The sequence below is a fragment of the Panthera tigris genome, chromosome C2, assembly GCF_018350195.1.
Source record: "Panthera tigris isolate Pti1 chromosome C2, P.tigris_Pti1_mat1.1, whole genome shotgun sequence".
Classification (NCBI taxonomy): Eukaryota; Metazoa; Chordata; class Mammalia; order Carnivora; family Felidae; genus Panthera; species Panthera tigris.
The window spans coordinates 73,470,139-73,491,313 of NC_056668.1; the positions used below are offsets into that span (position 1 = coordinate 73,470,139).

Below are 21,175 nucleotides of genomic sequence, written 5' to 3' on the forward strand. Positions count from 1 at the left end.
CTGTATTCTCTATCAACAAATTTGTACACATTGTATAATATTCTTCGAATATTCCTTTTTCAGCTTATTTGACACATGAATCATTTTTGTACATTCTCATTGCTTTTTCAATTTTTAATACTTTGGGATTGCCCAAATCTGCAATTGTCTTATCATTCATATCCAGAATTATACCTTATAATAGTAATAAAGATGATCTGATCTTTCTTGTTTTTAACAGAGTAAGCTCCATACAGATGTATTTACTGGAATTTTATTGCTGTTAAGTATATGTGTTTAGTTGAGGTTTGCTCTATGATTTTATTGAATATTTTTCAAAATTATTAAGGTCACTGATTTCACAATTTTATGTGAAAATGACCAGTTTTGTACACATATGAAATATTCCTTGCTTTGTCCTATAGAGAGTTTTCCTTTCCTCTGCTGAAATTAGTTTTCCTAAGAGTTTTAGGAATTAAATCTTGACCAAAAAACCTTCCATCAAGCTCTTGTTGGTAACTGATAGGATAGGAATAAGATTTTTGTGCATGATCACTATTAAAGGAAAAAATGTGAGACGTACTTTTGTTTTTAAAAAAAAGTCATATCCTGGGGCAACTGGCTGGCTCATTGGGCAGAGTGTACGACTCTTGATCTTGGGGTCGTGAATTGAGCCCCATATTAGGCATGGAATTACTTAAAAAAAAAAAAAAAAAAAAAAAGGTCCTATCCCATGACTACATTTTATATTTATCTGTTTGGAAAATTTCACTTATGCGTGTCTTTTTTGGAAACCTTACAATTAAAATTTTTAAGCAGATAACAAAAGTAGAGGAAAGATACAAGTATAAAAAGTCCTCATTTACCCATCACTCAGCTTTGTCAGTTAATCAGCATTTTGTCATTCTTCACTTCATCTGTCCCCTCACTTTGAAGATGGCAGCATCAGACATTCTTTCACCCAATATACCTCAGTTTTATCTCTAGAAGGTGTTAAAAAAAAATTAACTGCAGTACCATTATCTTATTCCACTTAACAAATTAACAGTTCTTTAGTATTATCTAATATCCAGTTCATATTCAGCTTTCCCTGCCTTTCTCAAAAGTATCTCAAAATTTTACAGTTTGCTTTTTCTGTCAGAATCCAAATAATGATTGCATTGGTTACAATTAATCTGTAACAATTGTTTTTCTTGCCCCTTACCCTGAATCATCTTGTTGAAGAAACCAGGTCATGTACATCTTGGATTTGGCTGATTGCTTCCTCCTGGTGTCATTTAACGTGTTCCTCTTCCTTTTTTGGTTCCCTGTGTCCTAATGTCTCCTTCCTTTGTAGGGATCCTTGATTAATTGTTGCATTGTTCTGTTTTTCTCATAATACAAGTCCATAAACATATACTTCTACGTATATGCCCTCCGCCCCCCCACAGAGGAACCATATCACAAGGAATGTTCTGTACCCTTTCCCCACTTTAACTGTTTTTCTTGGAAGTTATTTTTTATCAATATACAGAGATCTTACTAGTTTTCTTTATTTATAACTATATACTACTTTTATTATGTATATGTAGCATAGCTTTTCATGTTTTTCTTTTTTTTTTGGAGGCATTATACTTTGTATATATGCACTTTAATTAATTAATTAATTAATTAATTTTTTTAAGACTGGAACTCTTACTGAAGATGGTTTAGATCTGTGGGGGATTCAACGAGTGGAAAATACACGGTAAATATTAGCTAGAGTTGATAATTTATTAGTTACTTCCTAATATTTTAATGTATGAGATATGCAAACATATACTGAGTAATATTACAGCTGTGTACCCACCACCACGATTAAACGGTTGATATCTTGTCATACTTGCTTCAAATCTCTTTTAAAAGATTTAAAATATTACAGATATTGCTAACATCTTAAATCTATCCCTTTCCATAGCCCTACCATCATTCTGAAGTTGTGTTCTGTTAACTGTCTTTGCATGTTTATATATTTAGTCTACAGACATCTCTCTCTCTAAACAGGACCTATTTGTAAACAAATGTATATGACTGATACAATGTACATGTGTTTTGCTGCTTGCTTTTTTTTTTTTTTTTTTTTTTTTTTTGTGCCTCTTAACATTGTTTTCAAGATTTATCCAGGTTGGTATGTATGGGGTCTAATTTACTAATCTTAACTATTGTTTGGTATTCCATGATATGATCAAATCATAATATCTGTTCTAAGGGGCAGTTTCATCTTTTTTCTCCCTTTCCCCTTCCACTTTCACAAATGGTGCTGCAATTATAATTCTTACACACAACTCCTTGTGACCATGTAGTTGAAATTCAGTAAACAGCTTCTTGAAAATGTTGGTGCTGGGTTAGATAGTACATGCACGGCTACAGGTGTAGCAGGTACTGATCTCTAAGTGATGGTGCCCCCACTGCCTCCCTCAGTGGGTATGAGATCCTGTTGCTCCAGTTCTTGCCAGACTTGGTATTGTCAGGCTTCTCATTTTTGCCATGGACAGATATGAAATGGTCTTTCATTGTGGCTTTTTGCAGTTTCTTCATTACTTATAAAGCTGAGCTTATTTTCACATTTTTGGAGGGATGGTCATTTAGCATTCTTCTTGTATTGTCACTTTATATATTGACAATGTTTCTGTTGTGTTCTTAGTCTTACTCATTTATTTGAAGTCCTTTGTATTTATTGGGAGGTAATCTTTTTCAGTACTATGCATTGCAAAAATATTCCAGCAGTCTGTCTTGTCATTTTACTTCCTTGTTGCCTTTTGATGGCTTAGTAGTTGTATTTATGTCATTTTTCCCCCTCAGAAGTCTGTGGGATTGAAGTTTATAGAGTTTGAGAGAGTATTGTTTGGTTCATATAATTTCACAGTTGTTACATCTTCTTGGTAGTTTGTCACATTGTGACCTTATTTAATGCATCCTGCCTTAAATTCCCTTCATCTTGTATTTTTGTAGTTACATCCCACCTCTGTTACCCGAGGGTATCTTTTTCATCACTTTACTTTTTAATCTTTCTGTGCCATTGTGTTCACATTTATAATTCCAAGTAAATTGGAAATTATTTCTACCATTTCTCGCCCTAGTTCACACATTTTCTCAAATTTCTCTCTCATATTTTTGTACATTTTCTCAGAATTTATACATTTTCATCTTTTACTGCTTGTCCTTAAATTATTAAGTCATAGAGTTTCAAGTTCATGGGTGTCTTTACTGGGTTTCTAGCCACCCCCCCCCCCCCCAAGAAAGCCATGGACTGTAGGATATTTTTTTGATTATTCTCCTCCCCTCTTATTTATATGTATTTGTTGCACAGTGTTTTATGATTAGGATCTGAGTTTTATGCCATCTGCATGCTAAGATTTACCTCGGTTTATGAACATCTTTGCTAACCATTGCTTCTTATATATCCCATTCTTCTGGAATAAATCACCATCTTCTGCAGCTACATTTGTTAGTGATTCTTTTGTTTCACTATGACTTTTTTTTTGGTTTTTTTTTACTTATGTTTATTTACTTATTTTTAATATGAAATTTATTGTCAAATTGGTTTCCATACAACACCCAGTTCACTATGACTTTTGAAGAATGGCGTAGCTGTCTAGATTTCCAGGCTGTCACTTGTGTTCTCTTAGTGCTTTGAAGGTGTTATTCCATTCCTCCTGACTCCTTTTTCTTTCTGTTTCTTAGGAATCCTTCTTTATCCTTGATTTCTGCAGTTTCACCATGATCTTTTTATTTGTGTAGGACTTACTTGCTTCTTGATTCCAAAGATTTATGCTTTTCATAAATTCTGGAAATTTTTCAGCTTTTTTTTTTTTTTTTTTTTAAATTATGACCTTTCCCCCATTCTTTGTTTTCTGTCCATCTGGGAATCCCAGACATAGGTTACATAGGAAATTGCACTTGTTTTTTTTCCAAGTCAGCCTGTCCTCCTCTCCCCCCATAGTGTCTTGTTCTTTTTGTAAGTCTTTAATTTAAAAGTGCCCTTTTTGCATTCTTTCAGATTGCCATTCTATTATCTCAAATTTATGGGATTCTAATTCTGTCTTTGTTATGTCTGTTGAGTCATGGGAATGTTTCCCAGTGCATTTTTAAATTACGGACTTATGCTTAGCAGGAATTTTCTGTGAGATTTCTTTGTGGCTTTGTTGTGGGAGCTCCTCTCTGGAGACTTTAGACTGTGCTTGGGCCAGAGTGGTATCAGTCGTGTCAGATGAGCTTTAATATTACTTTCATAACTTGAGGATCTCTGGACCAGCAGTAGCATGGATTCAAACCCAGATCCTATCCTGACTGGTGTTGTGATTTAGAGTTTATACCCTAAAACCAGACCTCCTGCGTTTGAATCTTTGCTCTGCCACTTGTGTGCTGTGTAACCTTGGCAGGTTACCTAACCCTCTGTTTCAGTATCTCTTCTATGAAATGAGGATAATAAAACCTCTTCCTGTGGTGAGGAGGACATGAGTCAGATATGTTTAAAGTTATTAGAACAGTGCCTAGTGCACGGTAAATATTTTACAGATATTAATGATTTTCTTGAGCTTTGGGTGAGAGAAAAAGAGATCAGCTTATTCTTAGTTTGGATATGTAGGTAAATTATTTTCAGTTTATTGTTTTTCCAAAGATGCTCTTCAAGAGCACTGGCTATCTTGGGTGAAAGGGATCCTCTCAGTTTGAACTCCCCACTTTGTATCTGGCCAGGACTTTGTCTTCCATTCCTATATGGGAATTAAAGCCTGGGTCCTTAGCATACTGGGATGACTCCCCTCCCTTCTTCCTTCTCTCACAGGCAGTCAGCATCACTCAGGTTCATATTCCTCTGGTTTTCCTTTCCTTCCATTTCTGACACTTGAAAATTTCCTTTTCATTCTTATGAGCTTGGTTTTGCATTTAAAGAGGATGTGTTACACATTCATTTTGTGTTTTTACAAAAGAGATGTATTCTTACATGCCTATAGGCAGGAATTTTAATTATTATTTAGCATCTAGTATTTTCTATATTGTTATGTCTGGCATAGGTATTCAGAATCTTAGATAAGATGGTATTTTAGTTAATGTGTAATTTACATGGAAGAAAATGTTTTTGAATGCTAAAAACTGTAGTGAAAATTAATGTGCACAGAAATGCAAACGTTTTTATTTCATTTTTTAAAATTATAAAACCTGAGTATGATTAGAATATTTATAGTCTTAGATTTATGAATCTAATTCAGTGTATTTTCTATTTAGTTTTCTTTTGCCAGAAGAAAATGTTTGCAATGAGGTATTGGTAAAGTCTCAGTTTGTTGCTTGTATGGCTACCTGTCACTCACTCACAAAGATTGAAGGAGTGCTTTCTGGTGATCCACTTGATTTGAAAATGTTTGAAGCCATTGGATGGGTAAGTTCAATATTTTAAAGCACAAGTAACTTGAAGGAAAATAATCTTGCAGCAGAAAGATGGTTTCTGCTAGTTGTTTTGATGACCAGTTCATCTTGTACCATAAAGGAACTATGTAACATTGGAGAAACATTTATAGTTGTGTAAAAAAGTGTCCGTTTTATTTAAATTAACTCACTCAAACACCCTTAATAGAAGATGATCTTCTCAGGTGCCTGCTTTATGTTTATAAGAGAAAGCAGCTGTTAGCAATTGGGGTAATAGGCCCGAGTCAGAAAGATGATCTTCAACAACAATAATCTGTTGACCATAGGTGAAAAGTATAGCCCTGTGTCTTCATTGTTCCCCATGTTCTACTTTCTGTGTCCACACACACACACACACACACACACACACACACACACACACAGTTTTGTTTGTTTACAGTTTGTTTGTTTTGGCATTGATCATTTTGAGTGCATGCAGTGTTTCCTGGTTACCATTTCACAGTATTGTGTCCTTTTACAGATGCAATAATAAGGTTGTTTTTAAAGTTCCTTCTGGCTTCTGAATTATTTTCTCTGGGTCAGTTTTCTTTCTCCCTCCCAACACTTAATCTTTTTCCTTCATGCCTTATGTTTTCATGATATATCTTGATGGTACATTCATATTTAAGAATTAAGGTTTGCTTCGATAATTCTGGGTAGCTGCAGTCAGGTTTTTATCCTTGCCCGTATGTGTGTCAGTTTACTTGAGCTGTGTCTCTTCTGAATGGCAAGGCCGACCCAGGGGGAGCTCGCTGTGTGCTGAGGGTGAGTCCTCATCAGGGGGCATCCTCAGCCCAGAGCTGCAGAGCTGGCCTTGTAGGTTGCCCTCCTCACCCGCTCTGCTGACCCTCATGGTAGCAGCCTTCCCTCCTCTCAGGTAGGTCGTTCATGTCTCTAGACAGTCACCCCTGGTCTTGTGTTTTGTTTTTATTTCTGCTTAGCTCAGCTATTCGGGCTGGTGAAGAATGTCCCTCCCTTGTATGTCCTCTTGTGATTATTCTGGGCTACTGTTTCTTGCACTGCTGCATTCGTCAATACAGTAATCAGTTTGCCTTTTATCTTCATGTTTGAAATCCTTCTTTTTTAATTTCCTATTTACTTTGACAGGATTCTTTCTTTTTTTGTATTTTGTTGATTTTTTTTTTTGGATGTTTGTTTATTTATTTTTGAGAGAGAGAGACTATCCCAGGCAGGCTCCACGCTCTCAGTGGGACATGGAGCTTAATCCCACGAGCTGTGAGATCGTGACCTGAGCCAAAATCAAGAGCTGTACACTCAGCTGATTGTGCCACCCAGGTGCTCCTGTTTTGTTAATGTTTTGAAAGAGGCAGATGGATGTGTGCATTAGTGTTTGTCCATCTTCTGATAGCCCACAATAAATATTTGTCAAATCTAATTCCCAAAAGGCCTTTAGAGGATAATTTATGAGAGTAAAGCAAAATAGGACTGGTTCATCTTTGATGTTCTCTAAAACTTCTCTCTAGATGAACAGATTTTCAGTAGACTTAGTGTTCTGTTTGTGCATCTTTTAAAAATGGGTTAAATAAGTAAGTTTGTATAATAGCATGTTCCGTTGACACTGAGATGTCTTGATGCTTGATCTTATCACAAACTATCAATGGAATATTTCCACATAACCAGTCACTGCTGTTATTTGATGTGATCGATGCCATATAAGAACATCCCAATTTCAGAGATGTTAAAACGTACCTTAGAATTGTAGAAAATTGGCTTATTGGGCACAGTGCCCTTCCCCATCATTTTCCCATCGATTCCTTCACTTTGAGTCTAATTAATTTATTTTTTCTTGGGTATGTGTACTTCATACAAGTTTTTGTTGGAATTATTTCACCAAAAATAAGTGTTTTTAAATTAAATTTCAAGCACTTAGGGTTAGTAGTATCTTAACCAGAAATGTTCACTCTGAAACACTAAACTCAAGTCTTTGTACCTCAATGTGTGCTTCATCTGGTGGTTCTCCTAATTGTATCTGAGCTCCATATACTTTACATTTTTTTTTTTTTTTTTTTACATTTATCTATTTTTGAGAAACGGGGTGAGACAAAGCGTGAGCAGGGGAGGGGCAGAGAGAGAAGGAGACACAGAATCTGAAGCAGGCTCCACACTCTGAGCAAGTGGTCAGCACAGAGCCTGACGCGGGGCTCGAACACACAAACTGTGAGATCATGACCTGAGCCAAAGTCGGATGCTCAACCAACTGAGCCACCCAGGCACCCCTGAGCTCCGTATACTTTTGAATCCTCTCCTGTTAGCAGAAAAGAACCCTTGGATGATAGACTGAACATTTTTGGAATTTCAAGAATCTTCTATTTTTTTGCAGGAATAGTCTCTAAATCCTACGACAAGTCTTAGTTTTAGGAGCAAAATGAGAAAGATTTTCTCGTTTCTTTATTCCACTTCTCATCTCTGCTTCCCATCTCCCATGGATTGCCAGGACTTTAACTTTGTTTAAAATACATACAAGTTTACTTATACTAACATAAATATAAGTATGCTAATATATTAGTGGTCTAGTAGTGCTCGTTTATTCTTTGGGTACTGACTTTGTTGTCGTTATTACTGAAGATAGCTGTAATGTTTCTTTTAAAAGTAGAACCAGTGAATTGAATTTTATGAAGTAATGTGTTGAATATTTTCCTTTCAGATTCTGGAAGAAGCAACTGAAGAGGAAACGGCACTTCATAATCGAATTATGCCCACTGTGGTTCGTCCTCCAAAACAACTGCTTCCTGAATCTACACATGCGGGAAACCAAGAAATGGTGCGAAATCACATTAAGTTGGATAATACTTAACTTAATACTTAAGTTAGTACTTAACTGTTAACGTTCATGTTCAGTCCTCATTTTGAACTCTTGCTAGAAGATGAAGTCACATGTCCTTTATTTAATTCTTAGGCAGATATGAATATTTTAGCTGCATTTATCCAAAACTACACATCTGGTGTGTGTCGCAGGCACTCTGTGTAAGACATTGAGATGTAATTCTAATTACCATTACTTTTCCTTACTATTTATTGAACAACTTAGGCCTTGTGATTTAAACAGTGATTAATCCTTTAAATTCCTATGATTTAGCAGAAAGAATATGTGAATGGCTTTATTTTTAGGTGAATTTTAAAATATGTTTCCCCTTAGTTTATTTTTAGTACTTAATATGTTAATATTTTAGGATAACAAAGTATTTGAAAATATTTAAGCACACATTAAAAAAAGAGATAGTAGAGAAGCAATCTTGAAACCTGACTTTGAAATACTCAAAGCTCTTTGCTATTTTTTAGATAATGTTTTGTGCATGTATAAAGTTTTGTTTTTTTTTTTTTTTTTTAATAACTTGAGTATGTTGATGAATCTAATATGTGCTATTTCTTTTTCTCTTTGTTTTATTTTTAGGAGCTGTTCGAACTTCCAGTAAGTGAAGAATGTTTACTTGTTACTTAAGGATATGTGTTTTAATTCCAAAAAAATAACAAATGCTTTGTGCATCTTTTGAAATCATACAGGCTATTTATGAGATAGGAATTGTTCGTCAGTTTCCGTTTTCTTCTGCTTTGCAACGTATGAGTGTGGTTGCAAGGGTGCTAGGGGATAAGAAGATGGATGCCTACATGAAGGGAGCACCTGAGATCATTGCTAGTCTTTGTAAACCTGAAACAGGTAAGAAATCAACTAGGCTTTGAATGAAATTGTTATTTGTGTAAGCTTGTAGTTGCAATTTTAACAATGGCGTTTATTTTTTCCTTTTTAAAAGTTCCTACTGATTTTGAAAAAGTTCTAGAAGATTACACTAAACAGGGCTTCCGCGTAATTGCTCTTGCACACAGAAAATTGGAATCAAAACTGACTTGGCATAAAGTACAGAATATTAGCAGGTAAGGTGGATGAACAGTCATTCTACAGCTTTTCCGGTAATGTATAGTTTATATGTCATGTACAATAATTTATATGTTGTGAGTAGGTATTAAATATTTATTTTTTATTTAAATCCAAGTTAGTTAATATAGAGTGTAATAGTGTTTTCATAAATAGAATTTAGTGATTCATCACTTAACATATAACACGCAGTGCTCATCCCAATAAGTGCCTTTCTTAATGCCCATCGCGCATTTAGTCCACCCCCCCCCCCCACAACTCCTCCAGCAACCTCTAATTGTTCTTTATATTTAAGAGTCTTGTATGATTTGTCTCCCTGTTTTTATATTATTTTTGCTTCCCTTCCCTTCCCTTATGTTCATCTGTTTTGTATCTTTAATTCCACACATGCAGAAGTCACATGATATTTGTCCTCTGACTTATTTCGCTTAGCATAATATACTCTAGTTCTATCCACATTGTTGCAAATGGCATGATTTCATTCTTTTTAATCACCGAGTAATACTCCATTGTATATATATGCTACATGTTCTTTATCCATTCATCTGTTGATGGACATTGGGCTCTTTCCATACTTGGCTATTGTCGATAATGCTGCTATAAACATTGGAGTGCATGTGCCCCTTTGAAACAGCACACCTGTGTTCTTCGGATAAACACCTAGTAGTGCAAGGGCTGGATCATAGGGTAGTTCTATTTGTAATTTTTTGAGGAATCTCCATACTGTTTTCCAGAAGGGCTGCACCAGTTTGCATTCCCACCAGCAAAGGGTTCCTTTTTCTCCGCATCCTCGCCAACATCTGTTGTTGCCTGAGTTGTTGATTTTAGACATTCTGACAGGTGTGAGTTGGTATCTCACTGTGGTTTGGATTTGTATTTCCCTGATGATGAGTGATGTTGAGCATTTTTTTCATGTGTCGGTTGGCCATCTGGATGTCTTTGGAGAAATGTCTATTTGTGTCTTTTGCCTGTTTCTTCACTGGATTATTTGTTTTTTGGGTGTTGAGTTTGATAAGTTCTTTATAGATTTTAGATACTGACACTTTATCTGATATGTCATTTGCAAATATCTTCTCCCATTCAGTTGGTGGCCTTTTAGTTTTGCTGATTGTTTCCTTTACTGTGCAGAGGCTTTTCATCTTAATGAGGTCCCAGTAGTTCATTTTTGCTTTTGTTTCCCTTGCCTCTGGAGATGTGTTGAGTAAGAAGTTGCTGTGGCTGAAGTCAAAGAGGTTTTTGCCTGCTTTCTCCTCGAGGATTTTGATGACTTCCTGTCTTACGTTTAAGTCTTTCATCCTTTTTGAGTTTATTTTTGTGTATGGTGTAAGAAAGTGGTCCGGGTTCATTCTTCTGCATGTCGCTGTCCAGTTTTCCCAGCACCACTTGCTGAAGAGACTGTCTTTATTCCATTGGATATTCTTTCCTGCTTTGTCAAAGATTAGTTGGCCATACGTTTGTGGGTCCATTTCTGGGTTCTCTGTTGTGTTTCATTGATCTGTGTGTCTGTTTTTGTGCCAGTGTTATACTGTCTTGATGACTACAGTTTTGTAATACATTTGAAGTCTGGGATTGTGATGCCTCCAGCTTTGGTTTTCTTTTTCAGGATTGCTTTGGCTATTTGGGGTCTTTTCTGATTCCATACAAATTTTAGGATTGTTCTAGCTCTGTGAAGAATGAGGGTGTTATTTTGATAGGGATTATATTGAATATGCAGATTGCTTTGGGTAGTATTGATATTTTAACAATATTTTTTTGTTCTTCCAGTCTGTGAGCATGGAATGTTTTTTCCATTTTTTTGTGTCTTTGTTTTCTTTCATAAGATTTCTATAGTTTTCAGTGAATAGCTTTTTCACCTCTTTGGCTAGGTTTATTCCTAGGTATTTTATGGTTTTTGGTACAATTGTAAACAGTATCAATTCCTTGATTTCTCTTTCTGCTACTTCATTATTGGTGTATGGGAATGCAACTGATTTCTGTGCATTATTAATATATCCTGCAACTTTGCTGAATTCATGGATCAGTTCAAGCAGTTTTTTTGGTGGAGTCTTTTGGGTTTTCCAATAGAGTGTCATTTCATCTGTGATGAGAAAGTTTAACTTCCTCCTTGCCAGTGTGTGCCTTTTCTTTTTGTTGTCTGATTGCTGAGGCTAGGACTTCCAGTACTGTGTTGAACAGCAGTGGTAAGATTGGACATCCCTGTCATGTTCCTGACCTTAGGGGGAAGCTTTCACTTTTCCCCCATTGAGGATGATATTAGCTGTGGTCTTTCATATATGGCCTTTATGATGTTGAGGTATGATCCTTCTAACCCTACGTTCTTGAGATTTTTTTTATCAAGAAAGGATGCTATATTTTGTCAAAATGCTTTCTCTGCATCTACTGAGAGAATCATGTGGTTCTTATCCTTTCTTTTATTAATGTGATGTATTACATTGATTGATTTGCAGATATTGAACCACCCCTACAGCCCAGAAATAAATCCCACTTGATCATGGTGAAGAGTTTTTTAATATATTGTTGGATTTGATTTGCTGGTATCTTCTTGAGAATTTTTGCATCCATGTTCATAGGGAAATTGGTCTGTAATTCTCCTTTTTAGTGGAGTCTTTGTCTGGTTTTGGATCAAGGTAATGCTGGTTTCGTAGAATGAGTTTGGAAGTTTTCCTTCCATTTCTATTTTTTGGAACAGCTTCAGGAGAATAGGTATTAACTCTCCTTTAAATGTTTGGTAGAATTCCCTTGGGAGGCCATCTGGCCCCGGACTCTTGTTTGTGGGAGATTTTTGATTATTGATTCAGTTTCTTTACTGGTTATGGGTCTGTTGCAATTTTCTATTTCTTCCTATTTCAGTTTTGGTAGTTTATATGTTTCTAGGAATTTATCCATTTCTTCCAGATTGCCCAGTTTGTTGGCATATAATTTCTCATAATATTCTCTTGTTATTTGTATTTCTGAGGTGTTGGTTGTGATCTCTATTCTTTCATTCATGATTTTATTTATTTGGGTCCTTTCCTTTTCCTTTTTAATCAATCTGGCTACGGGTTTATCAATTTTGTTCATTCTTTTAGAGAACCAGCTCCTGGTTTCATTGTTCTGTTCTACTATAATTCTTCTTCTTTTTTTCTTTCAATATCATTGATTTCTGCTTTAATCTTTATTATTTCCCTTCTTGCGCTCACTTTGGCTTTGTCTGCTGTTCTTTTTCCAGCTCCTTTAGGTGTAAGTGTAGATTGTGTATTTGAGACCTTTTCTTCCTTCTTTAGGAAGGCCTGGATTGCTATATACATCCCTCTTATCTCCTTTGCTGCATCCCAGAGATTTTGGGCTGTCATGTTTTCATTTTCATTGGCTTCCATGTACTTTTTATTTTTAATTAAAAAATTTTTTTAACCTTTATTTATTTTTGAGAGAGATGGGGGGCGGAGAGAGAGAGAGAGAGAGAGAGAGAGCGAGCGAGCAAGCAGGGGAGGGGCAGAGAGACTGAGACACAGAATCGAAGCAAGCTCCAGGCTCTGAGCTGTCAGCACAGAACCCAATGCAGGGCTTGAACTCATGGGTCTTGTGATCATGACCTGAGCCAAAGTTGGACGCTTAACCAACTGAGCCACCCAGGCACCCTGGCTTCTATGTACTTTTTAATTTCCTCTTTAATTTCTTGTTTAACCCATTCATTCTGTAGTAGGATGTTCTTTAGTCTCCAAGTATTCATAGTCTTTCCAAATTTTTTCTTGTGGTTGATTTCGAGTTTCATAGCATTGTGGTCTGAAAATATGCAAGGTGTGATCTCTGTCTTTTTGTACTTGTTGAGGGCTGATTTGTGTCCCAGTATGTGATCCATTCTGGAGAATGTTCCACGTGCACTCAAAAAGAAAGTATTCTGCTTTAGGATGAAATGTTCTGAATATATCTGTTAAGTCCATTCAGTCTAGTGTGTCATTCAAAGCCATTGTTCCTTGTTGACTTTCTGCTCAGATGATCTGTCCATTGCTGTAAGAAGGGTGTTGGAAGTCCCCTACTATTATGGTATTGTTATCAATGAGTTTCTTTAGGTTTGGGATTAATTGACTTATATATTTGGGTGCTTCCACGTTGGGGACATAAATATTTACAATTGTTAGATCTTCTTGGTGGATAGACCCCTTAATTATGACATAATGCCCTTCTTCATCTCTTGTTACAGTCTTTATTTTAAAATCTAGTTTGTCTGATAGAAGTATGGCTACTCTGGCTTTCTTTTGATGACCATTAGCATGATAGCTGGTTCTTCATCTCCTTATTTTCAAACTTCATGTGACTTTGGGTCTAAAATAGGTCTCTTGTAAGCAGTATATAGATCTCACTGACCTGCTATCAAGCACCCCTCCTTTGTCTCAGGCCTCCATCCACTCCCTGCCTCTACCCTGTCTGTGTCCAAGCCATTTGCCTGTCAGGCAGCACCTCCTTCCAGAGTTTTATCTCAGATGGGGTTGTGTTTCAAAACCCCACGCTTCATACACCACCACCACCACCACCACCAACACCCCCACCCCTGCCCTTCCCTGGCCTGGAGCCACGCTGACTCTTTGGGGGAGGGTCTCACTGAGCAATGGCTATGTGCCTGCTTGCCCCAGAAAACATTTGTGGGATAGTGCAGTGGCAGAGGTTTGGAGATTGTGGCTGATCAGAACACACAGCCAGAGCCAGGGTTTGCTGTACTCTGGTGTCTCTGTCTCAGTACCAGCAAATGTGACTGCTCTCTGGGGTCCTCTGGGACCTTTGCCTTTGTGAAGGTTGTATGGCCTCTACTAAATGCTCTCCAGGCAAGGGAACCACTTCTCCCCGTGTGGCACACCGACCCCTCAGACCCTGCTGCCTACTCCTGGTGATTTGCCCTGCTTCCTCACCAGAGCACCACCAGGCACTGAGCTCCACTGTTCAATCGTGGTGGTATTGAAACCCTCTCCTTTCTTCCTGTCAGTGGTTTTGGCGGACAGATTTCTTGTTCAGTTTCCTGTGAGTGTTTTCACGCTTTCTCTTTCTCTCCAGCTACTTTCAGGGGAGTGTTTTTCCTACACTCTCCTGATGTGCCGCACACTCCCCCTTTCTTTTTCCTTTCTCTGCAAAAATAGCTCCCTACCCTCTGTGGCTTTTCTCTTTCTCAGTTCGCCTGTCCACACTGTGTACCTGCCGAGTTCTGTGGCTCAAGTTATGCAGATTGTTGTGTTAATCCTCAGATCAATTTCCTGGGTGTGCAAAATGGTTTGGTGCTGATCTAGCTGTGTTTCAGGGACGAGACAAGCTGAGGATCTCCATGCTGCTTAGCCATCTTTCCAAAAACCCTATTAAATATTTATTGAATGTATGGAACTGTACCTTATGCAGTGTTTGTTTTAGGAGATTGAGATACAAGTACAAATCTTTGAAACCCTTCTCAGTTTGTTAAATATTTATTTAGTGCCTGCTATGTGTCAGGTATGTTTTAGGAACATAATTATGTTTGAAAACATAAACATAATTGTATAGTAGTTTGTTTTTCCCAAATAAAATACTTGGTTTTGCCCAGTTGTTTGAACCAAGTATTATTTTGGCCAGAGTAGCATGAGTCCTAATAACTAATTACCACCATTCCCCACCTCCCTGCTTCCAAAGGTCGAATGACATAACCAACATCACGTTTACTTTTCTCCAGTCTTTTCCACTCTTTAATTTGTGTTTCATAGTGCCTCCAGAGAGCTTTTTAACACACCGGTCTCTAGTTGGAATTCTTTTTTTTTTTTTTTTTAAATGTATATTATTTTATTTTTGAAAGAGACAGAGCACAAGCATGGGAGAGGCAGAGAGAGAGGAAGACACAGATTCCAAAGTGAGCTGCAGGCTCTGAACTGTCAGCACAGAGCCCAACATGGGACTCAAACCCACGAACCGAGAGATCCTGAGCCGAAGTCAGACACTTAATTGACTGAGCTGTCCAGGTGCTCCTCTAGTTGGAATTCTTATAAATGGCTTCCCATCATCTACTGGAAGAGTTTACTGTTAGGAAAACGTATCAGGAAAGAAAGAAAACAAAACACGCAACACTTAATTTGAAAAAAAAAAAAAAAAAAGGATGAATTGCACAAGCAGATAAGAATCAGAAAAGGGCATACAAATGGCCGATGAACACGTGAAAAGGGTAGTACACTTTATTTAGTTCTTTGAGGAACTATAAAATAAAACCACAGTGAGACATCACTTCTCTCCTAAGGTTGGAAAAGTTGAAAATTTTGACAATACCAAATGTTAGTGATGTCTTGGGAAAATTTTAACAACATACTGCTACTACACTATTGTAGATTCATAATAAACATGTGTAGTACCTATCAAAATTTGAATTTGCTTACACAGTTTGACCCAGCAAGTGCGGTTCTAAGAATCCAGATTAAAGAGCTATTTCTGTGTGTGCATAAGGGTCCTGTTTAAATAGTGCAAATAACATAATACCCATAGGGCAATGGCTAAACTATGGGCTGTTAACATTGCTGTTAATAACAACTCCTCCTGCTGTCAAAGTAGAGCATTCCTATAAAATCGTTCCTAAGCTGAAATGGCTTAAAGTGAAGAAACAGTTACAATTAATGTATGTGGAAAAATTTTTGCTTCCAGACGCCAAAAATAATCTCTTTGAAGCTTTTCTTATAGCGTAGGACACATCTTGCTAATTCAGGCACAGAATAAATCAAGGTAGAGTAAGAAGCTCACAGACACAGTTCAAAACTATGCGGCTTGATGCTGAGATGCAGATTATAATCCCCAGGGAAGGAACTGGGGGCACCTCTCTCTCTGCGTGGAAGTGCGCTGCTTCTAAAATGGCTTGCTGCAAAACACATGTTGGACGCTATATTTGCCTCTTACTTTTTTTTCTCGAAAGCAAAACATCTTCAGGTTTCTTTTGGTTAGTGAAAATGAGTAACGTAGGCCTTTCATAAAAGTGAAATGGCCTAATGTGAACTTTGAAAAAGTGGGAGATCCCTGTATCTCAGGCACACTAAGTGAAAAGAGTAGGATGGTGTTTATATTTGTTGTGCAATCCTGTTTTACCGAATGAGAACTAAGGAGTGGAGTGGCTAGCCCAATAACTAAAAGGAAAAACTGCGTTAGGAATTCTGCCTATTGAAACAATATTTGGGGGTGAAGCATGTTTAAGCATGAACGTTTCAAAAAAAAAAAAAAGAAAAGCATTAGCCAGATCTGATGGATATGCATGGTTGGGAGCTATACATGTACAATGTTATGTTCTAATTCTGGTGAAAGGCACGTTAGGCTCTTTCTCTACAGCTTCACCTTTTGCTGGGACCTTTAAAACTACTGATTTGTCTGTAGTTCTTAAGCCTGTCATATTCAGACATCATTGCGTGCCCTTGAGTAGGCTGTTCCTTCTGCCCAGGATATCCTGTCCCTGTTTTTCTTTTTCTCTACTCTCCTTTCACTTGCTTCAACCAAGACCCTCTCTGTATTTCCATCTTATCTTACAAGAGCAGGTTTTGACATTTCTCTCATAGCTTGAACCTTTCTATCTTGAGTTGAATATTGGATTATTCATTCATTAGAGAACAATATTGCCATGACCTGTATCATTCGTTGGAGAGTAAGGAAACCAGTAGCAGCCAGAACCTAGCAGATCATGGGAACACAGCTTGTAGTGCTTTGACCCCAGACTTTTCACGTCAGTACAACTGTGCTCTTTGAAATGCATTTTCAGGCTTCAAGGCTTATTTTTCCTATCACCACCAGCAGTGTCATTTGTATTGCTTCTTAACTGTTCTTTGATACCTTTACCACCCATAGATAAATATAAATTATATTTCAGAGTGTTTTATGTTTTAGAGCTATGTGCTTAAAGCACCTTTATTGAATTTTGTGTAGAAAAACCAGTTGGTTATTGCCAGTCTGAAATTTTGGTTCCTAATCTCAGCCTTCTTTCTCCATTGAAAAAAAACAAAAACAAAACAAAACCTATTTCTGTGATACGGTTCTGGTAGTTTGAAATTTCTTAAGAATGCATCCATTTCCATGATAATGCACATGTTATTTTTGCATGCATCTCTTTGCTTGCATGTCTGTTTTCTCTCTCTCTCTCTCTCTCATACACACACACACACGCACACACACAAACACACACACACCACAACAAAAAAAACGCCTTGAAGAGTACAGATCATACCTTTTCATCTTTGACCTTCCAATGACTGGTAGTACTACTTGGTACAGAGTGGATACTCAACTTTTGAAGGAATTGTGTCCTGATAACTATTGAATATTTGTAAATATTCTCAGAGACCCATTTCCGGGGCCCAAATAGATCTCATTGTCAGACTGCTAATAGGTTTAATATCACACTTCTAGAATCAAGAATTTGATCAAAGGGCACGTGGGTGGCTCAATCAGTTAAGCATCTGACTCTTGATTTTGGCTCAGGTCATGATCTCACAGTTCATGAAATCGAGCCCTGAGTTGGGCTCTGCTCACAGTGTGGAGCCTGCTTTGGATTCTCTTTCTCTCTCTCTCCCTCTCTCTGTCTCTCTGTCTCTCTCTCTGTCTCTCTCTCTGTCTCTGTCTCTCTCTCTCTCTCTCTCTGTCTCTGTCTCTCTCTCTCTCTCTCTCTCTCTCTCTCTCTCTGCTTGCATGTGCTATCTCGTTCTCTCTCAAAATAAATAAACTTGAAAGAATTTGATCAAGACTTTTCTAAAATTCTTCAAAGACTTGATCATAATACAATATAACCATTGAATGTGCTTATAGTCAAATTTTTTCCTTTTCTCTGGACATTTAAGTTAGGGTATGTCGCATGGAGGTGGGGACAGTAAAGCATAGATTTATTTATGCTTATTCATTTTGCAGGTGGAATATAAGATGAACATTCCTTAGTACTACAAGTGTTTAGTATCTTACAAAGATAACATTTCCAAATTATCCTTATTCTCACATTTCCAAAGATGAAATTTAATTTCATTTATATCTCTTGGGAATTGTTTTTCCAGATATAAGTTTGAGATATTGAACTCAAACATATTTATGCTTTATTCAACATACAAAATGGTTTGATGTACAATTTATGGGTATTTTATATTGCTTTATCAGTATAAAGAGAACAGATACTGTTTCATTACGTGTTAAAATTTCTTTTTCTGCAGAGATGTCATTGAAAACAACATGGATTTTATGGGATTAATTATAATGCAGAACAAATTAAAGCAAGAAACCCCTGGAGTACTTGAAGATTTGCATAAAGCCAACATTCGCACGGTCATGGTCACAGGTTAGATTTTATAAAAGGACACAGGAAAAATTGAGTGTGACTCTTAGAGTTCAAGTTATATAATGTGGTGGAATGACCAGATAGTTATAAAAGCACATAGTGGCTTCATCCTCCCATGCCCCATTTCAGCTCAGAATATTCTTCAAAGTTATAACTTTGCAATACTCTTTTAAGGGCTAGCAAATTCTATTTATAGAAACAGTAAAATGGTGAAGGGCATACTGTAAAAATTTAGATACTGCTCCTTTTTTGTTACCTCTCTTTAATAATACATTATAGCAGTTATTATATCTTGTGCTATTTGCAGGTTTGTTTTCCCTATTAGAATATACGATTCTAGAGGGTGAAGACAATGTTTTGTTCATTTTGGGGTCTTCTGCAATTTTTAAAACTGCGCCAGATGCATGAAAAATGATTAACAGATATTTGTTAGAATTACATTTTGATGTATAAGAGTATGTTCGTTATCATTGCTTGAATGCATACTAGTGAAGATAGCCATTGTTTGATTTGTTTGTGATTTTTGACTATTCTAAGTGATTCTCCTGGTATTATCCTGTTGATAAATATTATGTAATTCCCATTCCTTAGCTTTGTGAAACTCTGGCAGCTCCTAAGTGTTTTTTCTTAGTAAATAATCATAATTAAGGTAGTCACTTTATGGCTTTATATATTCACTAAGCCTTATATGGAAAGGGCATGTGTACATTTTTGTTTTGTTTTGTTTTAGACTCTGAGATCCATCCAATAGTATACTTATTACTATGTAGCTCAAGTAGATACATTTATTAGCATCCCAGCAATTCCTTGCTTCTAATGATTCCTCCTTGAAAGCACTTTCCTCTTTCTCTGCTGTGACAAACTGTGGCTTTGGTTCCCAAGGGGAGTCACTCTTGTCATAGGAGGATGTCCTTGGAAATAATGTGTGGGAATTGGGGGAAGAAGTAATATTGCCCTTCCGTTCTGGCAGTAATGAACTTCTCATACCTTTGCTGGCTTTTCACATATGTTTATATTTTCTTCTCTTGAGCCTGTCCTTACAGGGCTTCTTTTCAGTTCTTGCCTTTTCACAATGGAGAGGTTCTCTTTATATCTTGTAAAGATTGCATTCTTGTTACCTTCTTTATCTTTTTGCTTTTGTAATCCATTCTTTTTTTTTTTTCCCTGTGATCTTAGGCATTCTTGTACAGACTACCGATCACTCTTGAGTTATTTCAACAAATAGTTTTTGAGCACCTGCTGTGTGTGTGACACGGTGCCAGGCATTGGTGGGTGCTACCAGTGCATGACAAAAAGATTCAGAATGTATCTGACTTTAAAAAGTGTGGGTAAGAGTGGTCTGTTTAGCATATGTGTGCTGGAGTTATTTGAGGCTTCCTTTGAAAAGTATGTTTTGATTTTTGGTATTTTGAAGCTCCAAGGATAAGACTGTACAGGATCCTCATTTTGCCAAGCGTAGTCAGGGGGTAATAGAGATTCTGGATAAGTATTGTGGTCAAGTACACTTATGTTTCCATTTTAATTTTAACATATTGTCAATATTTTGAACATTAGGTGACAACATGTTGACTGCTGTCTCTGTGGCCAGAGACTGTGGAATGATACTACCTCAGGATAAAGTTATTATTGCTGAAGCATTACCTCCGAAGGATGGGAAAGTTGCCAAGATAAACTGGCATTATGCAGACACCCTAACACAGTGCAGTAATTCATCAGCCATTGACTCGGAGGTAATGTCAAGATGATTTTTTCCTTTTGAAGCTTGCTTGTTTGAATTTAGTCTGAAGAAATAAAAAGTGGTGCATTAAAATACAACACAACAAAACATAAATGAAAACAGACGCCTGGGCTGTCTCCTCAGAGATTGATTCATTAGGACTAGGTAAGACCCAGGTACCTCAAATTGTGGATAGTTAGCCAAAGCTGAGAAGCACCATTTTAAAGTATGAGAATCCCAGGTATTTATCCTATTTTAAAAGTAGCGATAAATGATACAAGTGGTCCATAATGTTTCATTCATGCATTATTTCAAACTGAAGCTGATATTTAGCCTTTGTTTATTTGTTTGAAATAAACATCACTGGATGATTACCTTAACATTGAGTTTCTTTTCACTTTCAAAAAATGTTAAACTTTGGTTGTTTTATGTAAAATATCAAATGAAAGAATTTAGTTTTAGATCTTATTTATTTGTTTGTTTATTTATTTATTTATTTATATGTTTATTTTTGAGAGAGACAGAAAGAGCGAGCCTGAGTTGGGGAGGGGCAGAGAGAGAGGGAGACACAGAATCAGAAGCAGGCTCCAGGCTCCAGCAGAGAGCCTGAAATAGGGCTTGAACTCACGAACTGTGAGATCATGACCTGAGCTGAAATCGGACACTTAACTGACTGAGCCATCCAAGCACCCCACAGATCAGATATATTTAAAATAGGATTGGGGCGCCTGGGTGGCTCAGTCGGTTGAGCATCTGACTTCGGCTCAGGTCATGATCTCACAGTTAGTGAGTTCAAGCCCCGTGTCGGGTTCTGTGCTGACAGCTCGGAGCCTGGAACCTGCTTCGGATTCTTTGTTTCCTTCTCCCTCTGCCCATCCCCCTCTTGTGCTCT

General features: G+C 37.1%; 1 protein-coding gene across 7 annotated transcripts in view; it reads left to right on the forward strand.

Moving 5' to 3' along the window:
• ATP13A3 (ATPase 13A3) overlaps window positions 1-21,175 on the forward strand; it is an 88,205-nt gene that overhangs the window by 40,262 nt on the left and 26,768 nt on the right. For all 7 annotated transcript variants that reach the window (XR_006222121.1, XM_042998747.1, XM_042998749.1 and 4 more), the window contains 8 exons: window positions 1,644-1,705; window positions 5,224-5,374; window positions 8,066-8,182; window positions 8,813-8,830; window positions 8,923-9,076; window positions 9,171-9,291; window positions 18,442-18,566; window positions 20,121-20,296. Coding sequence is in view for 6 of the 7 variants with exons in the window: in XM_042998747.1 (XP_042854681.1) it covers window positions 1,644-1,705; window positions 5,224-5,374; window positions 8,066-8,182; window positions 8,813-8,830; window positions 8,923-9,076; window positions 9,171-9,291; window positions 18,442-18,566; window positions 20,121-20,296 (924 nt within the window). In the remaining variant the exon portion in view is untranslated. The remainder of the gene's footprint in view (window positions 1-1,643; window positions 1,706-5,223; window positions 5,375-8,065; window positions 8,183-8,812; window positions 8,831-8,922; window positions 9,077-9,170; window positions 9,292-18,441; window positions 18,567-20,120; window positions 20,297-21,175) is intronic.